The sequence below is a fragment of the Osmia lignaria genome, chromosome 2 (genome assembly GCF_051020975.1).
Source record: "Osmia lignaria lignaria isolate PbOS001 chromosome 2, iyOsmLign1, whole genome shotgun sequence".
NCBI classification, from domain to species: Eukaryota; Metazoa; Arthropoda; class Insecta; order Hymenoptera; family Megachilidae; genus Osmia; species Osmia lignaria.
This window is the reverse complement of record NC_135033.1, coordinates 11,260,095-11,282,760: the sequence shown is the minus strand read 5'-3', so window position 1 is coordinate 11,282,760 and position 22,666 is coordinate 11,260,095. Positions and strand designations below refer to the sequence as shown.

General features: G+C 37.8%; 3 protein-coding genes across 8 annotated transcripts in view; 1 reads left to right on the top strand and 2 right to left on the bottom strand.

The window, feature by feature from the left end:
* pnt (ETS transcription factor pointed) overlaps positions 1–13,178 on the bottom strand; it is an 81,034-nt gene extending 67,856 nt beyond the window's left edge. The window contains exons 1-5 of one of the 5 annotated variants that reach the window (XM_076690090.1): positions 10,520–10,647; positions 10,379–10,448; positions 9,674–9,760; positions 8,203–8,312; positions 1,851–2,061 (exon numbers count right to left, since the gene is read on the bottom strand). In XM_076690090.1, the coding sequence (XP_076546205.1) occupies positions 1,851–2,061; positions 8,203–8,312; positions 9,674–9,760; positions 10,379–10,409 (439 nt within the window). In that variant the 5' untranslated portion in view covers positions 10,410–10,448; positions 10,520–10,647. Of the gene's footprint in view, positions 1–1,850; positions 2,062–8,202; positions 8,313–9,673; positions 9,761–10,378; positions 10,455–10,519; positions 10,648–12,964 lie in introns of those variants that run through there. The other 4 variants (XM_076690092.1, XM_076690094.1, XM_076690110.1 and 1 more) reach the window with 4 other exon arrangements.
* Positions 13,179–13,457: 279 nt separating this feature from the next.
* Positions 13,458–15,193, top strand: LOC117608530 (ATP synthase, coupling factor 6). The gene is made up of 4 exons (XM_034333782.2): positions 13,458–13,613; positions 13,909–14,056; positions 14,129–14,256; positions 14,337–15,193. The coding sequence occupies exons 2-4, from the start codon at positions 13,914–13,916 to the stop codon at positions 14,354–14,356; spliced, it is 291 nt and encodes a 96-aa protein (XP_034189673.1). The 5' UTR covers positions 13,458–13,613; positions 13,909–13,913; the 3' UTR covers positions 14,357–15,193.
* On the bottom strand, positions 14,573–22,481 carry DNApol-epsilon255 (DNA polymerase epsilon catalytic subunit 1). Of its 2 annotated transcripts, XM_034333780.2 has the most exons (12): positions 22,109–22,481; positions 21,909–22,029; positions 21,615–21,833; positions 21,314–21,546; positions 20,997–21,237; positions 20,606–20,922; positions 20,282–20,528; positions 19,645–20,197; positions 19,135–19,576; positions 18,820–19,057; positions 15,304–18,746; positions 14,573–15,227 (listed from the first exon to the last, which is right to left on the bottom strand). In XM_034333780.2, exons 1-12 carry the CDS (start codon positions 22,192–22,194, stop codon positions 14,573–14,575), a joined length of 6,795 nt encoding a protein of 2,264 aa, XP_034189671.2. In that variant the 5' UTR covers positions 22,195–22,481. The 2 variants fall into 2 exon arrangements, with proteins under 2 accessions (XP_034189671.2, XP_034189672.2); XM_034333781.2 differs by lacking the exons at positions 21,909–22,029; positions 22,109–22,481 and having other exon boundaries at positions 21,314–21,488; positions 21,615–21,741.
* Between the last annotated feature and the right edge of the window lie 185 nt (positions 22,482–22,666).

Sequence of the window (22,666 nt, the reverse complement as noted above, 5' to 3'; positions counted from 1 at the left end):
CGGACTGCATCGACGCAATTGCACGTTGCCCAAGTGTTCACTGTCAAGGACGTGGTGAGTTTCTTTCTTCGTAGACGTTCAATGGAAACAGTACCGATCATGCTATATCAAAATTCTTTTAGCAAATCCCCTACTATCTTCTTTATTTCTTTGATCGATCACAAGTGTCGACTTCTAGCCTAGTCATGGATATCAACACAAGTTGCTTTCAAAACAACTTCTCTATAAAGGTGTGCGTTTTCTCGTAACATTGCGAGAGAAAAATCGTGACATTTCGTGTCAGTGTCGCACGAAAATATACCTCGAGTCACCTTTACGGGGTACATATACCTCTGGTGGAATTCATTTCTCCAGACGAACCCTCCTGCAGATTGTATGCAAATGTTCTGTCGATATTTTTGGACAACGGTTATGACCCCCGGTTGATAAATTATCCTACACCTTTCGAATACTCAAACGATATCTCGTACACTTCCAGGAAAATCCTTCGCTACCGATCAAAGTCACTTTCGATTTCATGCAAGAAAAAGAATAAGAAGAAAGAGAATTGCTGCGCTTCTGAAATTCCTATCGTTTCCCTTCCTTTTTTTCCTTCTCTGGTTTTAACTTTTAAAATAACAGCAGCGACACGTAACGTCGTCGCGCGATCTAATCGGACAAGTTATACACGAGTGAGTGCTTATGCAGCTACCGCTCATATTATGCAAGCATCACTCGTTGTAAGTGCACCTTTTAGTGTCACAATCCAACGGTTAACAGGACGCTACAACGAAGCCGGGATCGATCGTGTTTCAACAGGGACACCCGTGAATAAGCTGATTCCAGAATTCTTTCGAACGCTCATCCCAACGGTTCCACTACGCAGAGACCATTCTTCGGCTGATAAAGAAAATTCCATCATGCTCAGCGATGATTTTGTCGCCGAGTTTGCGCGATTTTCACGGAAAGATAAATAAATTCCGCGAACCTTTTCGGTATAGTCTTCGCGCGAGATATACAACCGTATTAATTTTCTCGAAACGAGAAATCTTTTATTATCCTATGATAATTTCCATCGCACGCTATGTTGAAGTGCAACCGCTTCGCGTTCAGCAACGGAAGGGGGGTTAAATGGTTGAAAAGTTTCAAAATCAATCTAAATTGAATCAACGTTGAAATTAAACTTGTTAAAGCTAGTTGATTCGATCAATCTGTCGAGGAAACGAACAGGCTGAATAAATATTCATAAAACGAAACACGCGATACACGAACGATTACAAATTACGATTATATCGCCCCATCATCGTCCGGATACCTGTTACGTGTTTCTATCATATATTTACAACTATCGTGCATCAACTGTGAAAAATGCTCGATAAATATACGAGTATAACTCTCACGTCCAGCGCGGGGAAATTCATAGTTCCCCTTTACCCCTTTCGACTACTGAAACGTGAATTAAACGCGACGGGGAGCCACGAAACGAGCCTCTCTGCTCCCTCTTTTAGCCAGTTCACAATAGAGGTATCTTGTGGCGTGTTAAAACTACAATGGCCGCGTACGCGGTTAATTGAAACATTTGCCTGGACGATTACTAGACCAACCAGGGTAAACACAAGCGTGAGCGTGTCATTTTCTCACGCCAACACTCGATACACAACGAACAAATTGCATCGTTGCGTGTCTGTGAAACCAGACAACGCGATGCAATCATTTTTTTCTTTGTAATGGAAAGAAAAAAATGGAACCTTCTTTAATTGTTTCGCTATGTTACGCATTTTATCAGAATTGCAGAATCTTATTTTCGTTGTAAATTTAAAAAATTGCCTGTTGCTCGCAGAGATAGAAAAGTGAAGAATAAAAAAACTTACCCAAGGAGCTCTCTGGATCGGATAGGTCGGATAGAGAAGGCACTTTCCGCATCGAGGTGAACCTGCCGGAGAGGGCAGGCACCAGACCCTCTTCCTCAGCATCGGAGGCCAACTCTTGTTTCATCGACTTCGCCATAATCGTCAACATACCGCCGCCACCGTCGCTAATGCTGCCGCCTCCCAGAAAGCTACCCACGCCTCTGGCATCGCGCTGAAAGAAAAACCAACACGCTCGATCCTTTAATCCGCTTCGTCGATCGCATTGTTGCTCTTCATTCGATCGGAGATTCGATCAGAGATTCTTTTACCAAACCCGAGGAAACTACCTTTCTTCTTTCTTCATTTATTCCTGATTCGTCGTGTGACGTTATTTTCTTCAAAATAATATCGAAACGACCTTCCTTCTCTGTCCACGTTACCGAGTTACAATACAGAAGACAGAATTGTTATTTAATCTAATCTACCCTTATCGCGATACGTAGAAACAGTGGCAGATGAAAATGAGCAATAAAGAAAGGAGGAAAGATTGGAATTCCCCTTCTGGTGAATCAAAGGGTTCGTCGAGTTAGAAGGGCTCGATGAAACGATCTAAATAAGCAATAACGAAACGAACAACTGTGGAATCTCGTTGGAGGGAAGGATAACGATCAACAATGAAAACGATCGCGGTGCAGAGAGGCAGGGGGTTGGTAGAAAGGTAGAATGAAAGAGTGGCGAAGAGACGCGACGGTGTCTCGGTGAAGGCATGAATGGACGGTGAACCTGCTGAAGTTGACGTTCCGGAAGAGGGGAACAGCGGTAAAAGAGCAACTAGTGGAACAAGGAGGGAGACTGGTCAGGGTGACGGAGATGGAACGTGTTGAACGGAGAAACAAAATCACTGAATAAGAAGGGAGATACTGAAAAAGAGGATCGAGGTTGAAAGGAGACGTAGAATCGCCGAGACGGGGGAGGATGAAAAGAGATAGACGTACGGGAGGAAAAAAGGGAGCAAATAAAGCGAAAGAAGGATATACATACTGGGTGTCGCGTGAAACTTCTTCTTTCGAATAACCCACTTTGAATATTCATGTTCGAAGGAGAAATTCGAAAAAATTTCCGAGCACGCGTGACAGAGATGGAAAAGTAGGAGGAGGAGAAAGAGGTTGAATGCAGCGATAGCTACGACCGCTTGACCTTCGTACGAGGGACTCCAAGTTGAATGAAACGCTGCACAAGAGAGTGACGCAACAGTACCTACGCAATGCAACGACAGCACAGCGACGCGGTGGAACGTGTCTAACCTTCTCCTACCTACGCTTCTCTCGCTCTAACCCTCCTCTTTCCCCTCTAATTCCCTGAACCTCTCTCCCGCCTCGCTGCCGGCGGGCACCCATCAGGCACCCATCACTCATCATTCTCCAACGACAGACACCCGTCGTTCGTGCAGAGTATGTTTCAAACAAACGTAGGACACATTTTCATGAACTTTGGTTAAATCTGAATTTTCCCGCGCAAACTCCTCGTGAATGAATTTTGAATACACTTTATCTACATTTTGTTTTCTGTAACTTTATAAACTTTGACAAACGAAAGATCCATATTTCTACCGGATAGGATAAGAATTTCAAATTCAAAATCTGGAAATAACCAGGCGACCTAGTTCCACAAATTTGATTATCTAATAGAATACGTAAGATTCGAGGATGTGAACGTTGAAGAGACACGGGATACTTTGGTCGAATCTCGAAATAAACCAACAATTCAAAGAGTATCGCCGCGAAAAGCTTTGGAAAATTGTTGATTCGGTTCGAATAGTAAGAGGACGATTTCGTTGAAGATTTTCCATCGATGAAATGCAAAAGAAATGCGATTCCCTGCGTTAATAGGGGAACGATTAAATCGCGACTCGAACAACGGCTCCTCTGTCTTTTCACGATAATTATTTCCACCCTACTAATATAATACGAATGCAACACGTGTATGCAGATAGCTAGGCGATCGTAATTCTTGTCACGCGTTACTCGCCGTCTTTCTCCACGTTTTCATCTATCTGTTTACCTATCTCTTCCTCTTTCATCATCGGCATTCGAACGATACACAATGCTAGAGCTACGTGACCGAACGAATATGCTACTTGTTCCTGAAACTGTTTGCCAGTTAACGTTTCTGTGGATCTTTACTCATAACGATGAATAATCCGGAACGTTGTTTACAGCGAACTTGCTCCGATATGACGCGGCGTCGCTTATTTCGATGCAATTAAGAGGAGTTTCTAGTAACGTTAAAAATACTTTGAATTTTGATCGAGACAGTTCGGTTAACTTCTATCTCTATGCGCGAAGTCTGTTTCATTGGCCACGACCTGATACGACTCGACGACCCGCTTCTTCGTGCATAAGAACTCGGCATTATGCTCCTTCTGAACGGACTCGAACGGACCGTTCTCTGAATGAATGAGTAACACAGCATCCATAGAAGGGGCAAAGAGAAGAGAAACGAGGCAAAGCTGCTCTGGCTGTCTGACAGAAAGAAGGAAGGAAGAAAGGAAGGAAGGAAGGAAGGAAGGAAGGACTGAAAGGAGCAGAAACAGATGGCCCGAAAACGCCCTTGAAAGGAAGAAACGAAATGGAGCTATTAGCACGTTTCTCATATTCTCATTGTTTCTTGCTATTTTTACTCCCAATTGTGTTTCTACTTTCTTCTTAACCCGTTCGTGACTCTAACGGCGAAACATAGTCGATTTCTTGAACTGTTGCCATCGAGTTTCATCGTTCGACCGGGCTATTGTTAGATCCGCGAAAATGTAGCGATTCGATCGAAGTTGTAGAAATATTTGAATCGCGACAGGGTTCAAGTTTAAAAGGAGGGTGGAACGAGTGGAAGAAGCAATAGGCAGGATTGTTTCGAGTAGCGGTGGCAAAAATAGATTTTCAACCGCGTTCTCGGTAATGGTTCTTTCAGACATGTAAATCTATTCGAACCACGCAGCAGCCAACAGAGCAGCGCGTACCTTCAAGAATTTTTTTTCAAGATCAAACTCGTTCGTCTAGGACAGAAACCTCACCTGGAAATCTTTCGATACCACAAGATTCGCAGTCTTATTATAATTAATTCAGAGAGGGAAATAATTTTTTTAATGAAAAACTGCGAAGCTGAATCGATAAAGTAAAAGTGTTAAAAAAAATACCCACGATGAAAGCTGCGATAAACGTGATCAAGCATCATCAATGAATCGTAAGCAAGAGGAAAAAAAACATCGATGTACACGTAACATGTCCGCCATTCATCGTTCTACAGTCTATTTATACGCTGATCCTATTTATCAGCAATGAATGACAGAAGGCACGCGCGATTAAAAAGTTTTCCGCTAAATTAGCCGGCGAGTGACATAAATATCGCGATAGATTTTTATCGTCCTTTGTTAAGTGAAAAGGTTAACCCCCCTATATTTAGAAGTTTACGCATCCCTCGGGATGGATAGTAAGAAGAATCTGATTAAATTATGCAAGAACTCGATCATTGACTTAGCAAGAAATTCGTCATCTGAACAGATGATTTCGTTAATGGAAAATACGAGAAATAAAAATCTTATCTCGAGAAGATTGTTGAATGTTTTATATCAAACGATTAGCCATACGGCTCTTATCTTGTTATCAGAATGAATTGTTGCTTGTTCAAAATTAATTATCAACTCCGGAACGTGGCGAATAATATCTTTGTTCATTGATATAAAAATGGTAAACAAGTATACGAATTTAATCTCGAATTGCCTTGTCACTGTGACAAATTTTTATTGATTAAACTTGACAACATTTTTGCAATCTTTAACACTTAAAAATCTTTTCGAAGGAGGGATCATTTTTCGGTGAGTTCCACGGAGGACTTCCGGTAGAAGCAACCAAGTGGCCAGTTCCTGCAGCAACAACAGCTGTCCTGCTTTTCTCTTATTAATATTCATCAACAGATGGCCGTGAAAAAGAAGCGAAACTTCCAATTCTTCAAATTCGACGATGCAAATATTACCTGATGTAATGAGAAATTGAGTGACACCTCAAAAGCGATTCTGACGTGAGAGAGATATTGACACCGAAAGAGAAACTGATAATTTCAAAGTAAAAAACCTTCAGCGTGTACGAGAAAAGATGGTCAGTTGTTTTAATCGATCTAGCAAGATTACTATTGTTCAAAGAAAAGGTAGAATCAGTATGCAGAGAGAAACTAGAAGAGGAAACGGATGCACCACGCCCAAATCGTTTAATTCAGAATCGATAGGGAACGAAACGGAACACGATTTCAATCCCTAATTATTCTGGACAGGCCCTTATCGTCAATCAGATATTCCCTTCGATTACTTCCTCTTTCGCGCTATTAGCATTCGCAGAGCAACAGTATTTGATAATATTCGCCACCCTAATAATTGATGAAAATGAAAAGAAATTTGAAAGTTTACGCCATCCTGTGGACGACGTGCTGCATGATTGATCGTTCGATCGGCTGTACGCACCAGCTTCGATTATATAACGACCTGGTTATTCTGCGGCAACCCTCGATTGTTAATGAAAAGAAGCAAAGGCAAAAGAAGAGACAAGGGGAAGGGAGGTGGGACGATGCACCCATAGAGCGTGTGACGTAGGTGAGGGCAATGGTGCATGCGACTAGAACGAGCAACGCGTGCAGAAGGTCTGGCTACATGATGCGAGAAGGGATGCTATTTCTGGCCACTTAGATTTCTCCTCCACCTCGACGGCTGTCGCGCACCCGTTTCTTCCCATCTCCCTACATCCCGTTCATTTTCGAACTCGCTCCAACTAAGAATTTCAGTAAAAAACATAAAGACACTAAGAGTGAATTGCACCTGTACGTTTCCAAGAACCTTTCAGGTTTACGACAATGAAACCGATACCTGCCCCTACCTCTCTTCTCTTCCTTTTCTACCAACAACAAACCCTAACCATAGAACGCGTCTATTGATGCGTTCAGATTAATGTACCAGCTCGTGTACCTGTTACGTAGCTATCTCGTCGAGCGGCTCGTATCACGAGGCAACTCAAAGTCCGAGGAAATGTGCGTAAGCTGGAAGCCAAGTCGACCTGATCCGAGTCGTTCGAACAGATGGGGTCCATCGAACACCAGACAAGGAGAAACCAGACGAGAAGACGCTGTGTAACGCCGCACGGCACAAAACGAACGTCCCAAAAGAGCGGCAAGAAAGGGACGTAAAAAGGTTTCGGTAAAAAGAAGTGTAAATTGAATAAAATTCCACGATTTATACACAGGGTGTTGCTGAATTACTTATCGAATTCTTAACTTTTCCAGAAATTAAATATTACTATTAATATTTAACATTTCAATATTTTTCACCGGACACTATCGTTCATCGTTGCTCCAATTCCTTATCTATCGAAGAAATGAAAACGCAGAGAAAGGAAGGAGAAAGCTAATGAAAAGAGCGATGATCAAAGAATGACAGAGAGGCACCCAGAGACAGCAAGGAGAAAGATAAGAAGATGAAGAGAGAAAGAGAACGAGTTAGAAGCGTTCATACGATGAACACGTCAGGTCAGAGAGGGGAAATGAGGAGCAAGGAGAGAGGAACGCTCGGTCTCTACGTTCATTCATGAAACGGAGGCGGAGAGTAGAGAGCCTGAACGAATTGTTACTGGCACTCGTACACCCGCGTGCAATGGTAGCTCCAACGACAGAGCCGGCTCGATTTCACGCCGATGTACAATCGCAAACTCCGCCAACGCAGTGGCCAAAGTCAACTATCACCGCGAAAATAGAACAGAACTGGCCTATTTCGAATGGCTATTCTCTCTTTCTCTCTACTTAATACGATCGTGTTTCGTGCACTCGTAACGAGTCGTCAAGGTTAATTAATAATTTCCAAAACGATTAGCAGGTTTTTGTTTCTTTCGGAGCTCGTATCAACGTTTATCATGTTTCTCTTCATCTACGCATATCCGTAAATATAAAAGGACAAACTAGTTTGAAAATTCTGTATAAAAGTTTCGTGGCAACACGGTTAAGTTTTCGTGACAAGTAATTTGTCCATACCACTACGTGAAATTCAATTGAAAATACAAGCTGGAATCGAATTGTCGATAACAATTACACAATTGAAAATCTGGCACCGCGAACCGACAACACGAAAGGGAAGCCCGAAAATAACATCGGTTCGGTGCTGCGGAGGCAGAAACTTTTCGTCGAGATTGAAACTGTTATTTCGAAATTGCACGCAGCTTTAAAATTAGATTCGCTGTAATTACATGTCACCTGTGGATCGTACGGATAAATTTACTCGACGTCTTTCTGCCCGCCTCTTTCGCATCGAGCGAACAATTGAACGTATTATGTAAGCTTCGCTCACCTTGATAGATCTGTGATCGATGGGATATCCTTTTCGGGTTCCAGGACTCTCCTCGTAAAAGTCCTGCTCCTCGTCCCCGTAATCGTACAGGGATTCCATATCCATGTTGGCTGTAACAGAAAAACGACCACTTATTTTTAAACGTAGTAAACGTATAACACGAGGTAACTCGTTTTGCTTTCGTTTTAGTCTTCCTTACTACTCAACTAAGAAACCCATTTGATTGGGAAATGTATCGGTTAATGGGTTAAAGAATTTTTAAAGAGATCAAACTACAAGGCAATTAGTCCCCTTGCTATTACGCGTGCTTTCTAAATAAATTAACTCGTTCCCTTCGCTCGTTTGATTCGCGTATAAATTGGATATTTAGGCGGTGACTGCACGTGAAAAGCATAAACTTTTCTTTTGAGCGGTTAATAGCGGTCGCGAGGCGCTTTTAAAACACAAACGTTCCCCGTCCAACGAACCTCTCCACGAGCTGTGCCTGCAGATGCTAAATCACCGTTCCTTTTTATTTGCAACCTGTACAGTAAATTCTCTTCCACATGACGTACTCTGCCAACCGAGTATTTCTTTTTTTTCGTTGCTCCTAAAACGCGTGAAACGTCGTGCCTGTTGCTCTTTCAAACGAACACTAAAAGCTACCATTCCACGGATGTATGTTTCATCAAACTGACAAGTGAATTCGTGACCTTCACAGAATTCTTTATTCAAAAATTTGCATTTTTATTACAATAAAATTCGTCAAATCCTAAACACTCAATTTTCTATTCGGAATTATCACTAACGATATACGAGACAACGAGAAAAGTGCAATTTTTTTCCCTTTTTTTCTTTTAAGATTCATGGTTGTAAGGGGATGCTAACTGCCGGCACTAGCGTACGTAGGAGGTTTTCGAACCCTGGTTTCTACAAAGATCAGGTTACTCCGGTTGGAAGGCTGAACGACAGATGGTAGGTGGAAAAGTGCTCGAGCACCACCATCGACTCTCACGGCTCTTTGTACACGGGCGAAATGTGCCTTTGCTGTGTGCCGTACAAAGAGCTTCGAAATTCAGGTTTTTTAACCCTCTCGTCGATACAACGTGTCAATAATTTTTTACTCTTTTCACCGAGAAAACATGTGCGTTTCATCTGTCGATGAACGATCAAGATGTTTCGTAAGAATTCGTATATTTTCTTATTTTCAATTGCAGATAAGAGCAACGATAATATCGCAAATACTCGAAGTAGCGGTGGGGATATAATCATGGGGATTTACCATCGAGCAAAATGCCCAGTTTTGCTCCCCCGCGATGCTCTTTTCAAACGTTGTTAATATTTGCAATTGAAATTCTACAACCTGTTTGACAACGATCCTTATCGACCAGATACCTATCGATTCGCCGAGACAAACCCCACTTATCTAACAAGCTCTCAAAAAAGCACACCATTACGTGGTGTGTTACAATGAAAAATACATAAAGCTTACGATTAAATTCCAGGATTGTCAGAAGAATCGATACTTTTCTCATCCGATAAAAACGGCATATGTCTATCTCCAGATAGAAAGAGTGATCTGAAAGAAGCAAAGCTAACTTTATCGATTGACCAATTACAACATGAAAAATTAATTTATCGCGAATTGCGAATGATAAATTCTTTCCACGCAACGTTTCAATGAAAGTTTAATCTCCGGTGAAATGGAAATAAAATTTTTGACGACGTTCACCTTCGCGAAATCTCTCAATGATAGATAAGATTTTATTCGATAGCAGACATCGAAGACACGGGAAGATAAGTTGCTCAGATGGCCCGATCAACTTTATTACCCTATTTATGACCCTATATGTTTAATATTTAAGTCTTTTACGATGTTTATACTCTGTATTCGACAAAACAAGTCCAACCTTTCAATGATCATTTACTAAGATTAGGCTGATACATCAATTCTGTTTGCTAATAAAAGCACGATGAGAGTTCAATGTTAAGAAGGCTAAAAACGAAATCCGTAAGTTACTGCATGAATACTGGATCGGTTCGACTGTTAAAGTGCCCGACCGACTTCCGCGCAAATAAGGGGATACCATTTCCACTTGGATGCGTCTACCTGCGTTTCCTTGCAACGAAAGCGAAAGAAAATATCATTCGATACGGAGGAGTAAAATGGTTTGTTTCAACCCGCAAGTTCCCTCACCGGCATACCAAACGAGGATAGGGCTCTCCATTAGACAAGTTATTTCCACTTTGAAAGATTTTTACACTAACTGAAACAAAGGAAAAGAATGGACTCCAACGCGCTAATGCTTCGTGGATACAGACGAAGTTACTGAATTACCTCGACAAGTGTTGCACTTTACTGACCATAAAATGGAACCAACCAACGAGATCCACGAAAGGATAAGAATGGTATAACCTTCGCTTGTCACTGGTTTCACAAGTTCGCTTAATATATCGTACTCTTCCCTTCGCAACACGAAATTTTAAAATTACAATTAAAATATAATTGATAATTAATCAGATTCGTAAAAAAAATAAAAATAAATGCAACGCGATGATCCATCATGGCAGACAAAAAAATAACCTACAATTCTTGCTTGGTCGCAAAATTCTTTCTTGTTGGATTTTTCTGGGACACCGTATACAAGGTAGCCTGTCCTTCGAGAAGTTCAAGTGTCTATTGTTTCAACTCTGTCGAAAGAGCAATATAATATCTTTTCGAGGAGCTGCCGTTGGGTTTCCAGATGCGGGCAGACGTTCCTTCGGGTCACAGGATGCATGGACCCGTATACGAGTTTCAAGATCCACCATGAATTCATAAGAAGAAACATCTTCTTTTCTCCTTGACTTTCCAAATAATTAAAACCAACGTAATATTTCACTAGGATATACTAATCACGAAAACTGATTTCCACCCGCTCGATTCCCACTAACCGACGCGACGCCGTAACCACTTTTTCGAATATCGAACGACAATCGCAACTATCGAACGGTGTCGCTTCGATCTACATGTCGTAGCAACTATCGAACCGATGACGCTGATTCGGAGCATACTTCGTAAATATTGAACGAAAAATTGATTGAACCCTTCCAAACGAATTAATGAAATATTATTTTTATTTCAGAGGGCAAAATACGTGTGACCTCAACGCGCCAGTGGAGGGTTAAGTTTAAGAATAGTATTCTTACCAGGAATTTTTTTTTTTAGCGAAACTGATATTGTCTTGTCTATAAATCGATCAACGGTCTTGTTCCCTCTCTGTCTCGCTGTCTTCTACTTTCTTTCTATTCATTTTATTCTTTCGTTCTTTCCTTCCCTCCTGAGGTTAGAACATTCGCGCAGCTTTGTCATCGCGATGTCTTCTGGCCTTTGATATTTGTCGCGTCTTTGGCAGAGAAGAAACAGCGAAGAGATAAACGAGGGAGGAAGCATGGTAGGTCGCGACGTTGCCATGCCGTTCTCCCCGAGATCCGAGAAAGTGTACAAAAACCATTCGACCCACCAACACCGAGAGCATCTCGTTCCTTTTTTAAATTGCCAGGCTAGCCATCCCCTCGTATGCGTTTAACTTATACCGTCCAACGCACGCACCATTTCTCTCGCTTACGCTACCAATCTCCGCTGTTCCTTCTCTCTCTGTTCTTTTCTGTTGTATATGTATCAAATACTGTTCGACGGACATATTACCTACACGCGATACCGGCGAAATATGTTACCCAGACACAGTGTAAAAAAATTTATCCAGATCTGACAGAGAAACTACTCGTTCTAAAAACGAAGGAATGAATTCGATACTCATATCGATTGAACTCGAAATCACGCCGCCATATTGAGGTCAACGATTTCGAATGCAATTGTTAATTTTTTCGACTTCGATAAAGTTGGCAATAACAACTGTCAGATAATTTCAGAACTAACGAATTATCCTAATTTCATGGCTTCCATTACGAATTTCTTCAAAAGTGACCGCTAAAGTTCATAAACGTATATATGGGATGGAAGTGATAAAATTGCACGTGACGTAATACGTGATACGATTATCAGGTTCGAGATATTTATGATCGATACGAATCAATACGAGAGAAAGGTAGCAATTTGCAGAATATTCTTCGAACATCTAATTTTATCGTGGACTAATTTTGTCCGAATTACGTTCACTAAAGTTTTAATATATAGTACATTATTTTGTTGAAATATATTTTTAAAATATAATAAAATTATAGGTTATTAACCATACGACGTAAGAAAAAATGAATTAAAATTACACAAGCCATAATTGTTCGCAAATATACCCTTGAGAGTACTACAGTAAGAAAAAGTTTGTATTGTTGACACAAAAGTCACGCTAACATACAGTAAACGAGTTTAGGAGTAATCACAGAAAACGAGGCTTCCATTCAGTTTCTGTCGACACTATTTTAGCTGATATGAATGAACGAATAAAATATCATCTGGTTAAATGATTTCTAACGAGTCTATCCGTGGATCTCGAATTATAATATTCCATTTCAATTGTCTGTGGGATGTAAAATAGCCAGGGAACACTTCGTCAAAACAAATATAGGCCTGCCCCAACGTAGGCGTATACTTTTCTCGTGACGCTACGTTCTATCCTTTCGTAACAACTCGTTATTTCTTTGCATTGCTTTGCAACATTGTGTTTTCGCTGACAAAGCACAGTATCAACAGTTCGGTCCGTTCGAAAGTTTCGAAGATTCGCGTTCGCGCGCTCGTAGCATGCAGAAAGCGCGCAACCGAACGAGTTTTAACATACTTACTTACCTGTTTTTTAACGTAAAATCCAGTGAAGAGAGCGGTAATGTCAATCGGTTGGATAATGTACACGAAAAACACCAAAAGAGAACTGAACACAAAACAATAATCACGTGTACGACTGTGAGGCGCACGCACATCGGCAGCACTAACGCGGCATACCCGTACACAACACAGATTACGAATGTATTATGGCTGCAACCTAGGCGTTCATGAATGAAACTAAAAGCGGGCTCCGTCTCCCCACTATACGGAACCGTGTCTTTGACCAATCGCTGCTAGGTGTTTACATTTTGGACTGTGATTCGTCATCGAGTCCGAGTATTTCCATTAGAGCAAGGCTACGGTCGAAGTATACGAATATACAGATGGTCCTCGCGATTTAATCTTTTTTCGAAATTTTACAAATTATTTATATTATATAATTTATAACTACTATTTAATGTATGTATATCATGTAAAACGTATTCTTGTAATTATAGTTTATAATATTATAGCTATTAGAAATGTACAATTTTGACCAATCATATTGTTATATAGAAGAACATGGTTCTGTTCGAAGCATATATTGTTAGCACATTCTATGAATTTTTATATGTTATAAGGTTTTCATTATTGACGGGCGTAAAGGTTGGAGTACTTGTACTTTAAAATACGAGTAAGAATAAGTTTTCTCAAATTATACTGTAATTTATAACAATGCTGGTTGTGATTTAATTGTTGCAATTCATTATATATTTTTACTTTCTATATTATATTTCACGCAGTGAACATAACCTATTAATATATTATGTAGTATTCATTACGTAAGAGAGATTTAAGTTTTTTACAGCTAATTATTTCCTTAACAATTTAATTTCTTAAAAAATTTACTTTTATATAGTGACACTCTTGTAATTTGTTCTTGTCATTATTTGGCATTTCATGTCATTTATTCTTATTCTATTGTTAAGGAAAAATGCTTACCCAACGTTTGGCAATTAATCTGCCAAAGATTTTAAAAAGAAACTTTGGCATTACTGCACCAGCATTCCTGGAAGCAAAGGATCCGATACAAAAGTTGTTCATAGAAAAAATTCGTGAATATAAAACAAAAAGCAGGTGAGCAGTAACATTTTCATAAAAACAAATTGAAAGGCTTATTAACTTCAATACAACAATGATTAAAACTAGCGGTGGGAAGTTAGTTGATCCTTCTCCTGAAACTGAAAAAGAAAGAGCAGCAGAACTTGACAGACTTCAAAAACAATATAATCCAACAAACAGTAACATGTCTGAATTTCCTAAGTTCCAGTTTAAAGGTATGTACTGTTTTAAAACCACTATTTGTATTGAAATCTTAGCAATATTATCTTAAGATATAAGAGAACTTTACTTTCAGATCCAGATGTAACACAATAAATACATCAATGTAACTTTATAAAACACATGTTTAGAATATTTACATTAAAATTGTTACACTCAATATTAAGTAATCAATTGTAAAATATATGTATATGTAAAATTTCAGATATAAATATATTAAATTATCCTTAATAGTAGTAATACAAATATGTAATATGAAATATTAGTGGAAGTATAATTCACATGTGGTATAAATATATAAATGTATTTTTACTATGTGGAATTGGTGAAAAGGTTTGTATTCTCAACCACTTCCATCAATGTTTCCATATGACATTTCCTAGCTACAGATTTACATATTTTTATAAATTTCACTGTCTCGTCTTTGGGAATCAAAGTTTTGAATTCTCCAGAGCAGGAACAACGTTCATTCATATTCTCTCTTTTAATTTCCTTGCACTTGCAACATTGTAAATCTTGCAGTACATATGCCATGTTTTTGCGATTTATCATATCTACTAGGAGAAATTCTATCTCTTCATTATCATAGTTCGTTTTGCAAAGGGAACAATTCCACGTGTATCTATCATTTTCCATGATACAAAGATTATCTTTACAAAGATCAATATCTCTCGTATGATTGCATGCTTTACAAATGAGTTCAGGTAAAACTAAAGAAATACATGGATCTTTCCATTCAACTTCGTCACTGAAACCGCCGACTCTGATCAGTCGTAATAAATTTTTTTTCAAGGTATATACCTCGTTTTCGATTTCTTTGTCCAAAGATAAAACCTTACAGATTGATTTAATTAATTCCAAAGCTGGATTAATCTTCTTACTTTCTTTACCATCTAGATCTAGGTTTGGATATTCTTCGATAGTTAATACTTTTTCCGGAATCTTTTGATGTATCCTCTGTACAATTCTATAACATATTTCAATTAAATATAAAAAAAAAATTCAATTTTATATGTAGCCAAAAATGGTAAAATGATACTTACTGGAAAAGTTGTTGAGATAGATCTCCCGATATAAGTTTTTTGGCAAAATTTGCAGTATTTTCGAGTGATCCTAATCCTAACTGTCCTGATAAACTTTGATTCTGACTATTCGATCTTCTATTCGGTTTTATAGAAGTATTCATTTGTTCGTTTTCGAATATATATTGATAAATTGCATTTATATATCCTGCTATTATGGCACTGAAAGTTGATTGACACGAAGCTTCTTTGGGAAGACATTCCATTAAATTCCATTGCATTATTATTTCAGGAGAATTTTCATCATTTTCTTCTTCCTCCTGTTCGTTAATTGCTCCCTCAACGTTATCCTCCATATTTTTTGGTAATTTCCCTCTTACACCACCATAATTATGGACATCAAGCCATATTAAATACTGCCAACATTGTTCAAAAGTAATTTCAATACTATGAAAAATTTCTTTGTTGCGTATCGTTTGAACAACAAATTCGATGTAGCCCAATGCATCGTTCACTGATCTCTTTTTGGTGCATACAATGATTTTGTTAAAATTCGCAAAAATAATTATGGAACCCAGAGTCTTAAACTCTGCTAGTAATTGTATAAATAACTTTTTCATATAACTATGCAAAATCCTTCTCAAAGCAGGATCATATAACAAAGCATTGGGTGAACGTAGCCATCTATAAAAGTGGATAATCTGGTAATCTGCGAATACATTCTTATAAGTTGAGACATCCAGTAGCCACGTGTTGACCATAGTTTTTAAAGCTCTAAATGCAGGATTACAAAGTGCAGTTTCATCATAGCTAGGAATTACATTTGTTACGGGCTCACCAGTTGCCATATCTTGAACCGTCGTTAGCTGTTGATTATGAAATCCGACAAAAGAACTAGTTCCATCAATATCATGAATATGATGGTATTGCAATAAAGTATTCACTGCTAAGTTTTCTACTTCTAATTCGATACAGTCACTAGAATAAGTGCCAGGGTTGTTTGCAGCACAATGTGAACTTTCCTCAAAATCCGTCAATAATCTATTATCATCATTTTCACTTCCTCCTAAATCTGGTTTTTCCGTAGGGGAACACCATAGCACAAAGTTACTCTTTTGCAAGTGTCTAGCATAAAACAAGTCAGCCCCAAAAATGGTAGGATCTGAAGGAATATTTCCAATAGGAGCATGAAAAAATCTACATTGTTCTGCCATCAAATCAAGAATTTGTTGACTTTTAAAATAATGTCGTATCATTATTTTTGCACCAACTTTTTGCCATTCCAGTGTGTTGTATAAGTTATCAATATCTTGCACATGTGTGTTAATTAAGGGGAAGTCGTTCAGTAATGGCATTTGAGTTATTAATGCTGTTTTATCTAGAGCAGTTTGAATGACCAACACCGTTGCACCATGTCCTTCGTTTTTATACGCAGTTAAAGCTGCTTGTAGAACACGAGAAATTCGTTGAAAATTAGTTTCGGATTTTATAGTGAATTGCATTGATTGCGGTAAAGCTTTTATTTTATCCTCCCCTTCCATTGATATAGCCGTGCTTCGTTCTTGAGTGTATAAGGTATTCATATTAGGCATCTGATTTGATGAAACCGAATCTAAAATAAATATATGAGCAGTTTTACTTGCATTCAGAAAGAGTCCCCACAGTGCTCTTTGATGATTTGAGCTCCAATGATGGTACAGAAAGATATAATTAATTTCATGAATATTCGGAAGATACGGTTGTACAGCAATGCTTTTGAATTCTAATTGATCCAAGTTAAACGTGTCTGAACCATCAACCATTTTTCGTGCTACCTTAGAATCAACCGTGCAAATACATCCTAATTGAAGTATAGCTCTGAATTCTAACGACATTTGAGTTTCATAGATTCCTTCAATTTCTGGCTTGCTTAAATCTTCCAGCAGTTCTTGACTGTACATTTGATAGAGTGATTCTGGGACAGAATATCGGTATAAATTGTATACAGGCCGGGATCGTGGAAGAATTTTAGAACTTTTCTTCCATGATACTTTTTTACCAGGTTCTGGATCAGGTTTTGGTTTACGGGTATTCACATAAAATATGCGAGGTATTAGAAGACGTAACTGATGAAGGTCTCTGTCAACCAATACCCATAACCGATGTAAACCAGGTTCGTTTGTCGCTGCGATCTGAATAATTTGCCATGGTGATGTAAGTAATTTCTTTTGAGCGTGTCGCAAAAAACCACCTAAGGTAGCTGTATTGATAGATCTTGCAACACCCCAACTACTATGATCTCCGCTACTTGTAGATGTTTTATTTCTTTTGTTCACTCGATGCTGAGCTCGCTGTTTAGCTTGATAAGCCCACTTTTGTTTATGAAACTCTAACCATTTTAGTCTTTCTTCCTTTGTTGTTCCCATTGATGGTGGGGTACCCAGAGCCTCTTTCCAAGGTTTATTATTATCTGTTTCATCTTCCGAATATTTTCGTTTTCTTTGATTGACAATCGGCATTTGTCGTTTAAAATGTTGCCCATCATCAACTAAATCTTCGATATCCCGCGGACCAGATGAATCTAAGCTTGTATCACTATCCTCTTGTTCTCTATCTTTAGGAATTGTGGTAAATAAATCTGTAATTTTCTTCTGTTTATATGTTGCACTTTTTCCTACTACCCTTTTATGCAACCAATCTGGGTGCTTTACTCTGGGAACGGGATTGGGAAGTCCTTGCATTGCAGCCGGAATTGTAATGATTTTTTGAATAGTATTTCCAAGTCTTTCAATGTAGTAACTCCAATCCAAAATGTCTCGTATATCATCACTTTGTAAACTAGAATCTTTTAACCATTTGCGCAAATAGTGTTTTTTTATTGCTGGTTCTGATTGAAAAATAGCCACTGGTATTGCCCGCTCCGTAACCGGGGCGCCTTGAGGTTTATTGGCGATAATGTATTTACATGCTAATCCAGCATCTTTCACCATTTGATCACCTAAAAATTCAGCTAATCTTTTAGCAGTAGAAATGGACGTGGACTTTTGAGCACCATATTCGTCCAGTTTACGTGACATTGATTTATTTTCAGATACAAGTTCAAATAATTCCGGGTCTGATATATCTACACACTTATTGTATAAAAAATCGAGCCAGTAATCAGCATCTTTAGCTACAGACGCATAACATTCTTCTAATGTTCTACCTTTTAAGAATGATTCAAAAACAGAAGTTTGAAAAATTTTTATCAGTTGAAGTTCACCTCTTCGTTTTACTTCAAAACCTTTTAACTCTGCTAAAGAACCGTCAAAGTTAAAAACCGCGTATCGTTTCTTTAACCTTTTCCCTTCTTCTTTTGCAGCTGGCAATACCATAGCTAAATAAGGACCGTCTACCTCGAAGAATATAGAATTTTCCCTTTTAATTTTATATGTTAAATTTTCAGGATCGACAAGTTCGTGATATACGTCATTAGTAAATTCATTCTACAAAGAAAATAAAAATAATAACAGAAACGCTTATTAAGATAGGAAGAAGTTATCTTCACCGTTGATTTACCTTCACCATGAAATTGAGAACAGCATTTGGGTAAGATATTACGATTCTTGACTTCTTTTTATGAGTAGTAGTGATAACTACATTATCAGGAAATGAAGCTGGCAACACGCACCAAATTCCATCGGTATCTAATTCCAAAGGACGACCGACTTGTTCTATAATTTCTCTTGCTTTCATTATAATGTGCGCTCCCGTGTAACAGACTATACCACCCATTTCCATGCTGAACCATCGGGATCTAGAGTTCAAACAAATTAGCAAATTAAGATATTAATGGTTTTTATACATGAAAGAAAACATAAAGCTATCACATACCCTTTTCTCATGACGTAACCATAAAAAGAATTTAGAATACATTTGTGAGCAAGTTGTAAAGAATCATACAATATTTCTCGACTTTTAGCAGACTTAATATCAGCAGCATCTCCCTTTGCCAAAGCTGCTGTCACTTGTTGTTTTGCAACTTTAGTAAGTGCTTTATATTCGTATCTTCTATCTCTAAAAGCTCTCACGGTATCAACATAAAATGAATTCTCTTTTTGACAGACCGTTTGAGTTCTTTCTTCCATTCTGGTCACTTTAACTTTCTTGTAAGCTTTCCTACAATATTCCGAAAGTCTTTTCTTTTCATGTAATGCCCTCTCTTCTTTGGATAATTCATGATACGCGCGTCGAGGTCCACCAGGAAATTGCGGTGGAAACTTCTCATTTTCTAATTGTTGTTGTATTCTTTGATATTCACTTAAGCTTGCCGCCACTAAAATTTAAACAAAACAATGCTCAGTTCTAAGTATATTTTATTCGTGCCTTTTTTTTTTATCTTACGGTATTCTCCCCTCCACATCCATTCCATATTTTTTTGACAAAGTGCTCCTGGTTTATTGTAATCACACGCAGCGCAAACAGTTTCATCGACCATCGCGGATGGCTGAAGTCGATTAGTTAAGATAATGTTTGGATACATGGCACCGACATCTAAATGATATATCACAGGATTCTCTAGTCTTAAAGGTTGATTTTTCAGGGCCTTCAGTTTCTCTTTAATTTCCTCAACTACTTCATTAAAATTTGTAACCATTTCCATTGGCACTTTTTCTTCCTCTTCTATAGCATGTTTCATAGCATTTTCGATGCCGTTTAGTAATTCGTCTATCGCACTTGGTACTATTTTGAAACGGCAGGGAATATCCGCTCTAAAAACGCCCGATTCTAAAGCTTCAACGTGTCCGCCTACATATGTTTCTTGATCTAATAAATGGCCATCTTTTGTAAACTTGTTAAACTCTGTTTCTTGCTTATTAGGAAATATAATGTTAGCTTGGTAGGCTTGTACCATCAGAAGAGATTCGCATAACGTACCAGATCCCTTTCTAAGCACCTATAAATCAGTCAACATTATTTCAATTATATCTTTTATAATACACTGTACATTATATCGGATACTTAATAGTTCATTACATACTTCGTCTGGTTCCATAGGAATAATAGTGCACAATGCAAAAATAAAAGGATGAACATATTTGTGATACAGGTAATAGGTAGCAACTGCATCAGATACCGAATAATTTGCAAGAGTCTCAGGCTCCTCAGATGCTAATTTACACATATCTTCAGGATCAAGTTCAACTGGATCATATCTAAGTTTTGCTTTGGCAACAGCCTTTAAGCCATGAGATCCTACAGGTAAGTAAGAATCGCGTCTTACCCAACTGTAAAACAAATCGACAGTTGTAAACTAAAGTATTATATACAACACTTTATGTGAATTTAATTTAATTAATAATACTTTAGACAGTCCATATGCATAGCTGGTCTGGTAACATAAACTCCATCACGATTTTTCGAAAAACCGATTCTGTCTTTCATATCCATATTGTGAAAAGCTGCTCTAGTTTCTACAAACGGCCAATCAAAAAAATCACCGTTATATGTTACAAATATATGCGGCCGAACATCATTTATATGATCGAAAAATCGTTTTATCGTAGCTTTCTCATTAGGTTCATTGAAAATTTTAAAAAAACCTTCAAATTCTGGTTTTGGTGTATATTCAAAATCTTTAATATCAGACGAGATTAGTTCCCTGTTTGTTATCAAGTACCCCTGCAATTTAACAATAGAACATTTTTAGATACTCAGTAAACATCAAGCAGAATATGTTGTATAACAAATTTTACTTGTCCATCAATCATGTATGATATCATCATGATTTGATCTATATTAGCATCTGGAAATTTCAAAGGGAGCTTTGTAGTTTCAATATCATATGCTAATACTATTGGCTCAATTGGTTCAATAATATCATCTCTCTTTGTAATAATTGGCACATCACGGTCTCTTGCTTTTACAGAATACCAGCTACCACAAAAAATCTTCATATCTATAGATACCCTTACATGATGTGGTACATCATATTCTCTACAAACATACACATGTCCAATATTACAAAAAAGGAATTTATTAAACATAAAATATAAATAAGTTGTATGTTCACCTAATATCAAGAATATTATCTTTAAAATCAATACTTTTCTTTTTATAATCCACAACATTCTGATCTGGATTTAACACAGTGGACAACATGTCTGTGTAATAAGTATGACTCTTTTCTCTATCTTTGGTCACTTTCACAGCTTTTATAATGTCACGTTTTACACTGATCAAGTCCACTATATTTAAAAAATAAAGTTTCAGATATTTCTGTTTTAAACCAATTAGATGATTTGGCTAAAAATATACAACAAATAAAATGTTATTCTTTTATCTTTCTTTATGTCTTTCTGATTTTATCATACCAGATCAAGATCTTCTTTATAAACTGTCTCAATTTTATGTATAAGATCAACATATTTCTTATTTAAACCAGTTGAAACTTCCTCATATGTATCTTTCTTGCACAAGATATAAAAGTATGGACAATATGGATAAGAAATTTTAAATCTACTGCAGTCTTCTTCTAAAAAATAATAATCTATACCACTCTGCAATCTTTTATCATCTTCTATAATTTCTGTCTACAAAAAGTAATATAATTAAGAAAGCAATCCAATGAAATGATTGTTAAAAAATAATTATGTTCTTCTTCTTACTGCATGCATATTCACAAGGAATCCTATTCTTTCTTTCGTATCAGTTACCCTGTGAAATCCATACAAGCCATCTACTCTGATATTTTCATTAACTTGATTTAATCTTCCCCCTGAAGTTTCTCTGGAAAAGTATAGAGGAAGATTAACAATTAAACATTATATGTTTAGTTAAAATATGTATTCAACATATAATATGATACCCTAATGTATTTCCCTCTTGATTTTGATCATTCTTAAAATTGGATTTAAAGGGTTGAAACTTCCCTGTATTTTGTAGACTTGCCATATTGCTTAATATTTAATCCTTCTAAATAATTTATGATAACATATTATAAATATAAATAAGAAAAAAACAAGTATTCTTCGGTAAGGCACTACAGATTCGAACACTGCGTGTGTTCAACCCTTTACAGGTTGTAATTTGCCCGCCAATAAATCCTTCTATACCGCAGTTCACCAGAGTCCATAACTGCGACGTGCAGGTTGGAAGATGGTGGGGGAACGCAGCGAGCTCTCTGCTAATCGCTTTCCACTTCGTTTGGGAGTATCGCCAATCAGGGCGAAGATGCGTACTGAAGACGCGCAAAGAACGAAAACTGGTCTTTTCGCAGTTATGGACTCTGGTGAACTGCGGTATAATCTAATCCACATGTAGCAGCAATATGTAAAGGATTATAAAAAAATCACAGATTATTACATTAGTATGAATAAAATTTGTATTAATATTTACAATGAATTTTTACAAATCATAACATGAA

Coding starts and splice junctions, on each gene's coding strand:
- DNApol-epsilon255 (XM_034333780.2), bottom strand. CDS start 22,194: ATGGCAAGTCTACAAAATACAGGGAAGTTTCAACCCTTTAAATCCAAT. Junction 21,834..21,908: donor TCCTTGTGAATATGCATGCA/GTAAGAAGAAGA, acceptor TACTTTTTGTAG/ACAGAAATTATAGAAGATGA. Junction 20,198..20,281: donor TTCCTATGGAACCAGACGAA/GTATGTAATGAA, acceptor ACTGATTTATAG/GTGCTTAGAAAGGGATCTGG.
- LOC117608530 (XM_034333782.2), top strand. CDS start 13,914: ATGCTTACCCAACGTTTGGCAATTAATCTGCCAAAGATTTTAAAAAGA. Junction 14,057..14,128: donor GAATATAAAACAAAAAGCAG/GTGAGCAGTAAC, acceptor GATTAAAACTAG/CGGTGGGAAGTTAGTTGATC. Junction 14,257..14,336: donor TCCTAAGTTCCAGTTTAAAG/GTATGTACTGTT, acceptor CTTTACTTTCAG/ATCCAGATGTAACACAATAA.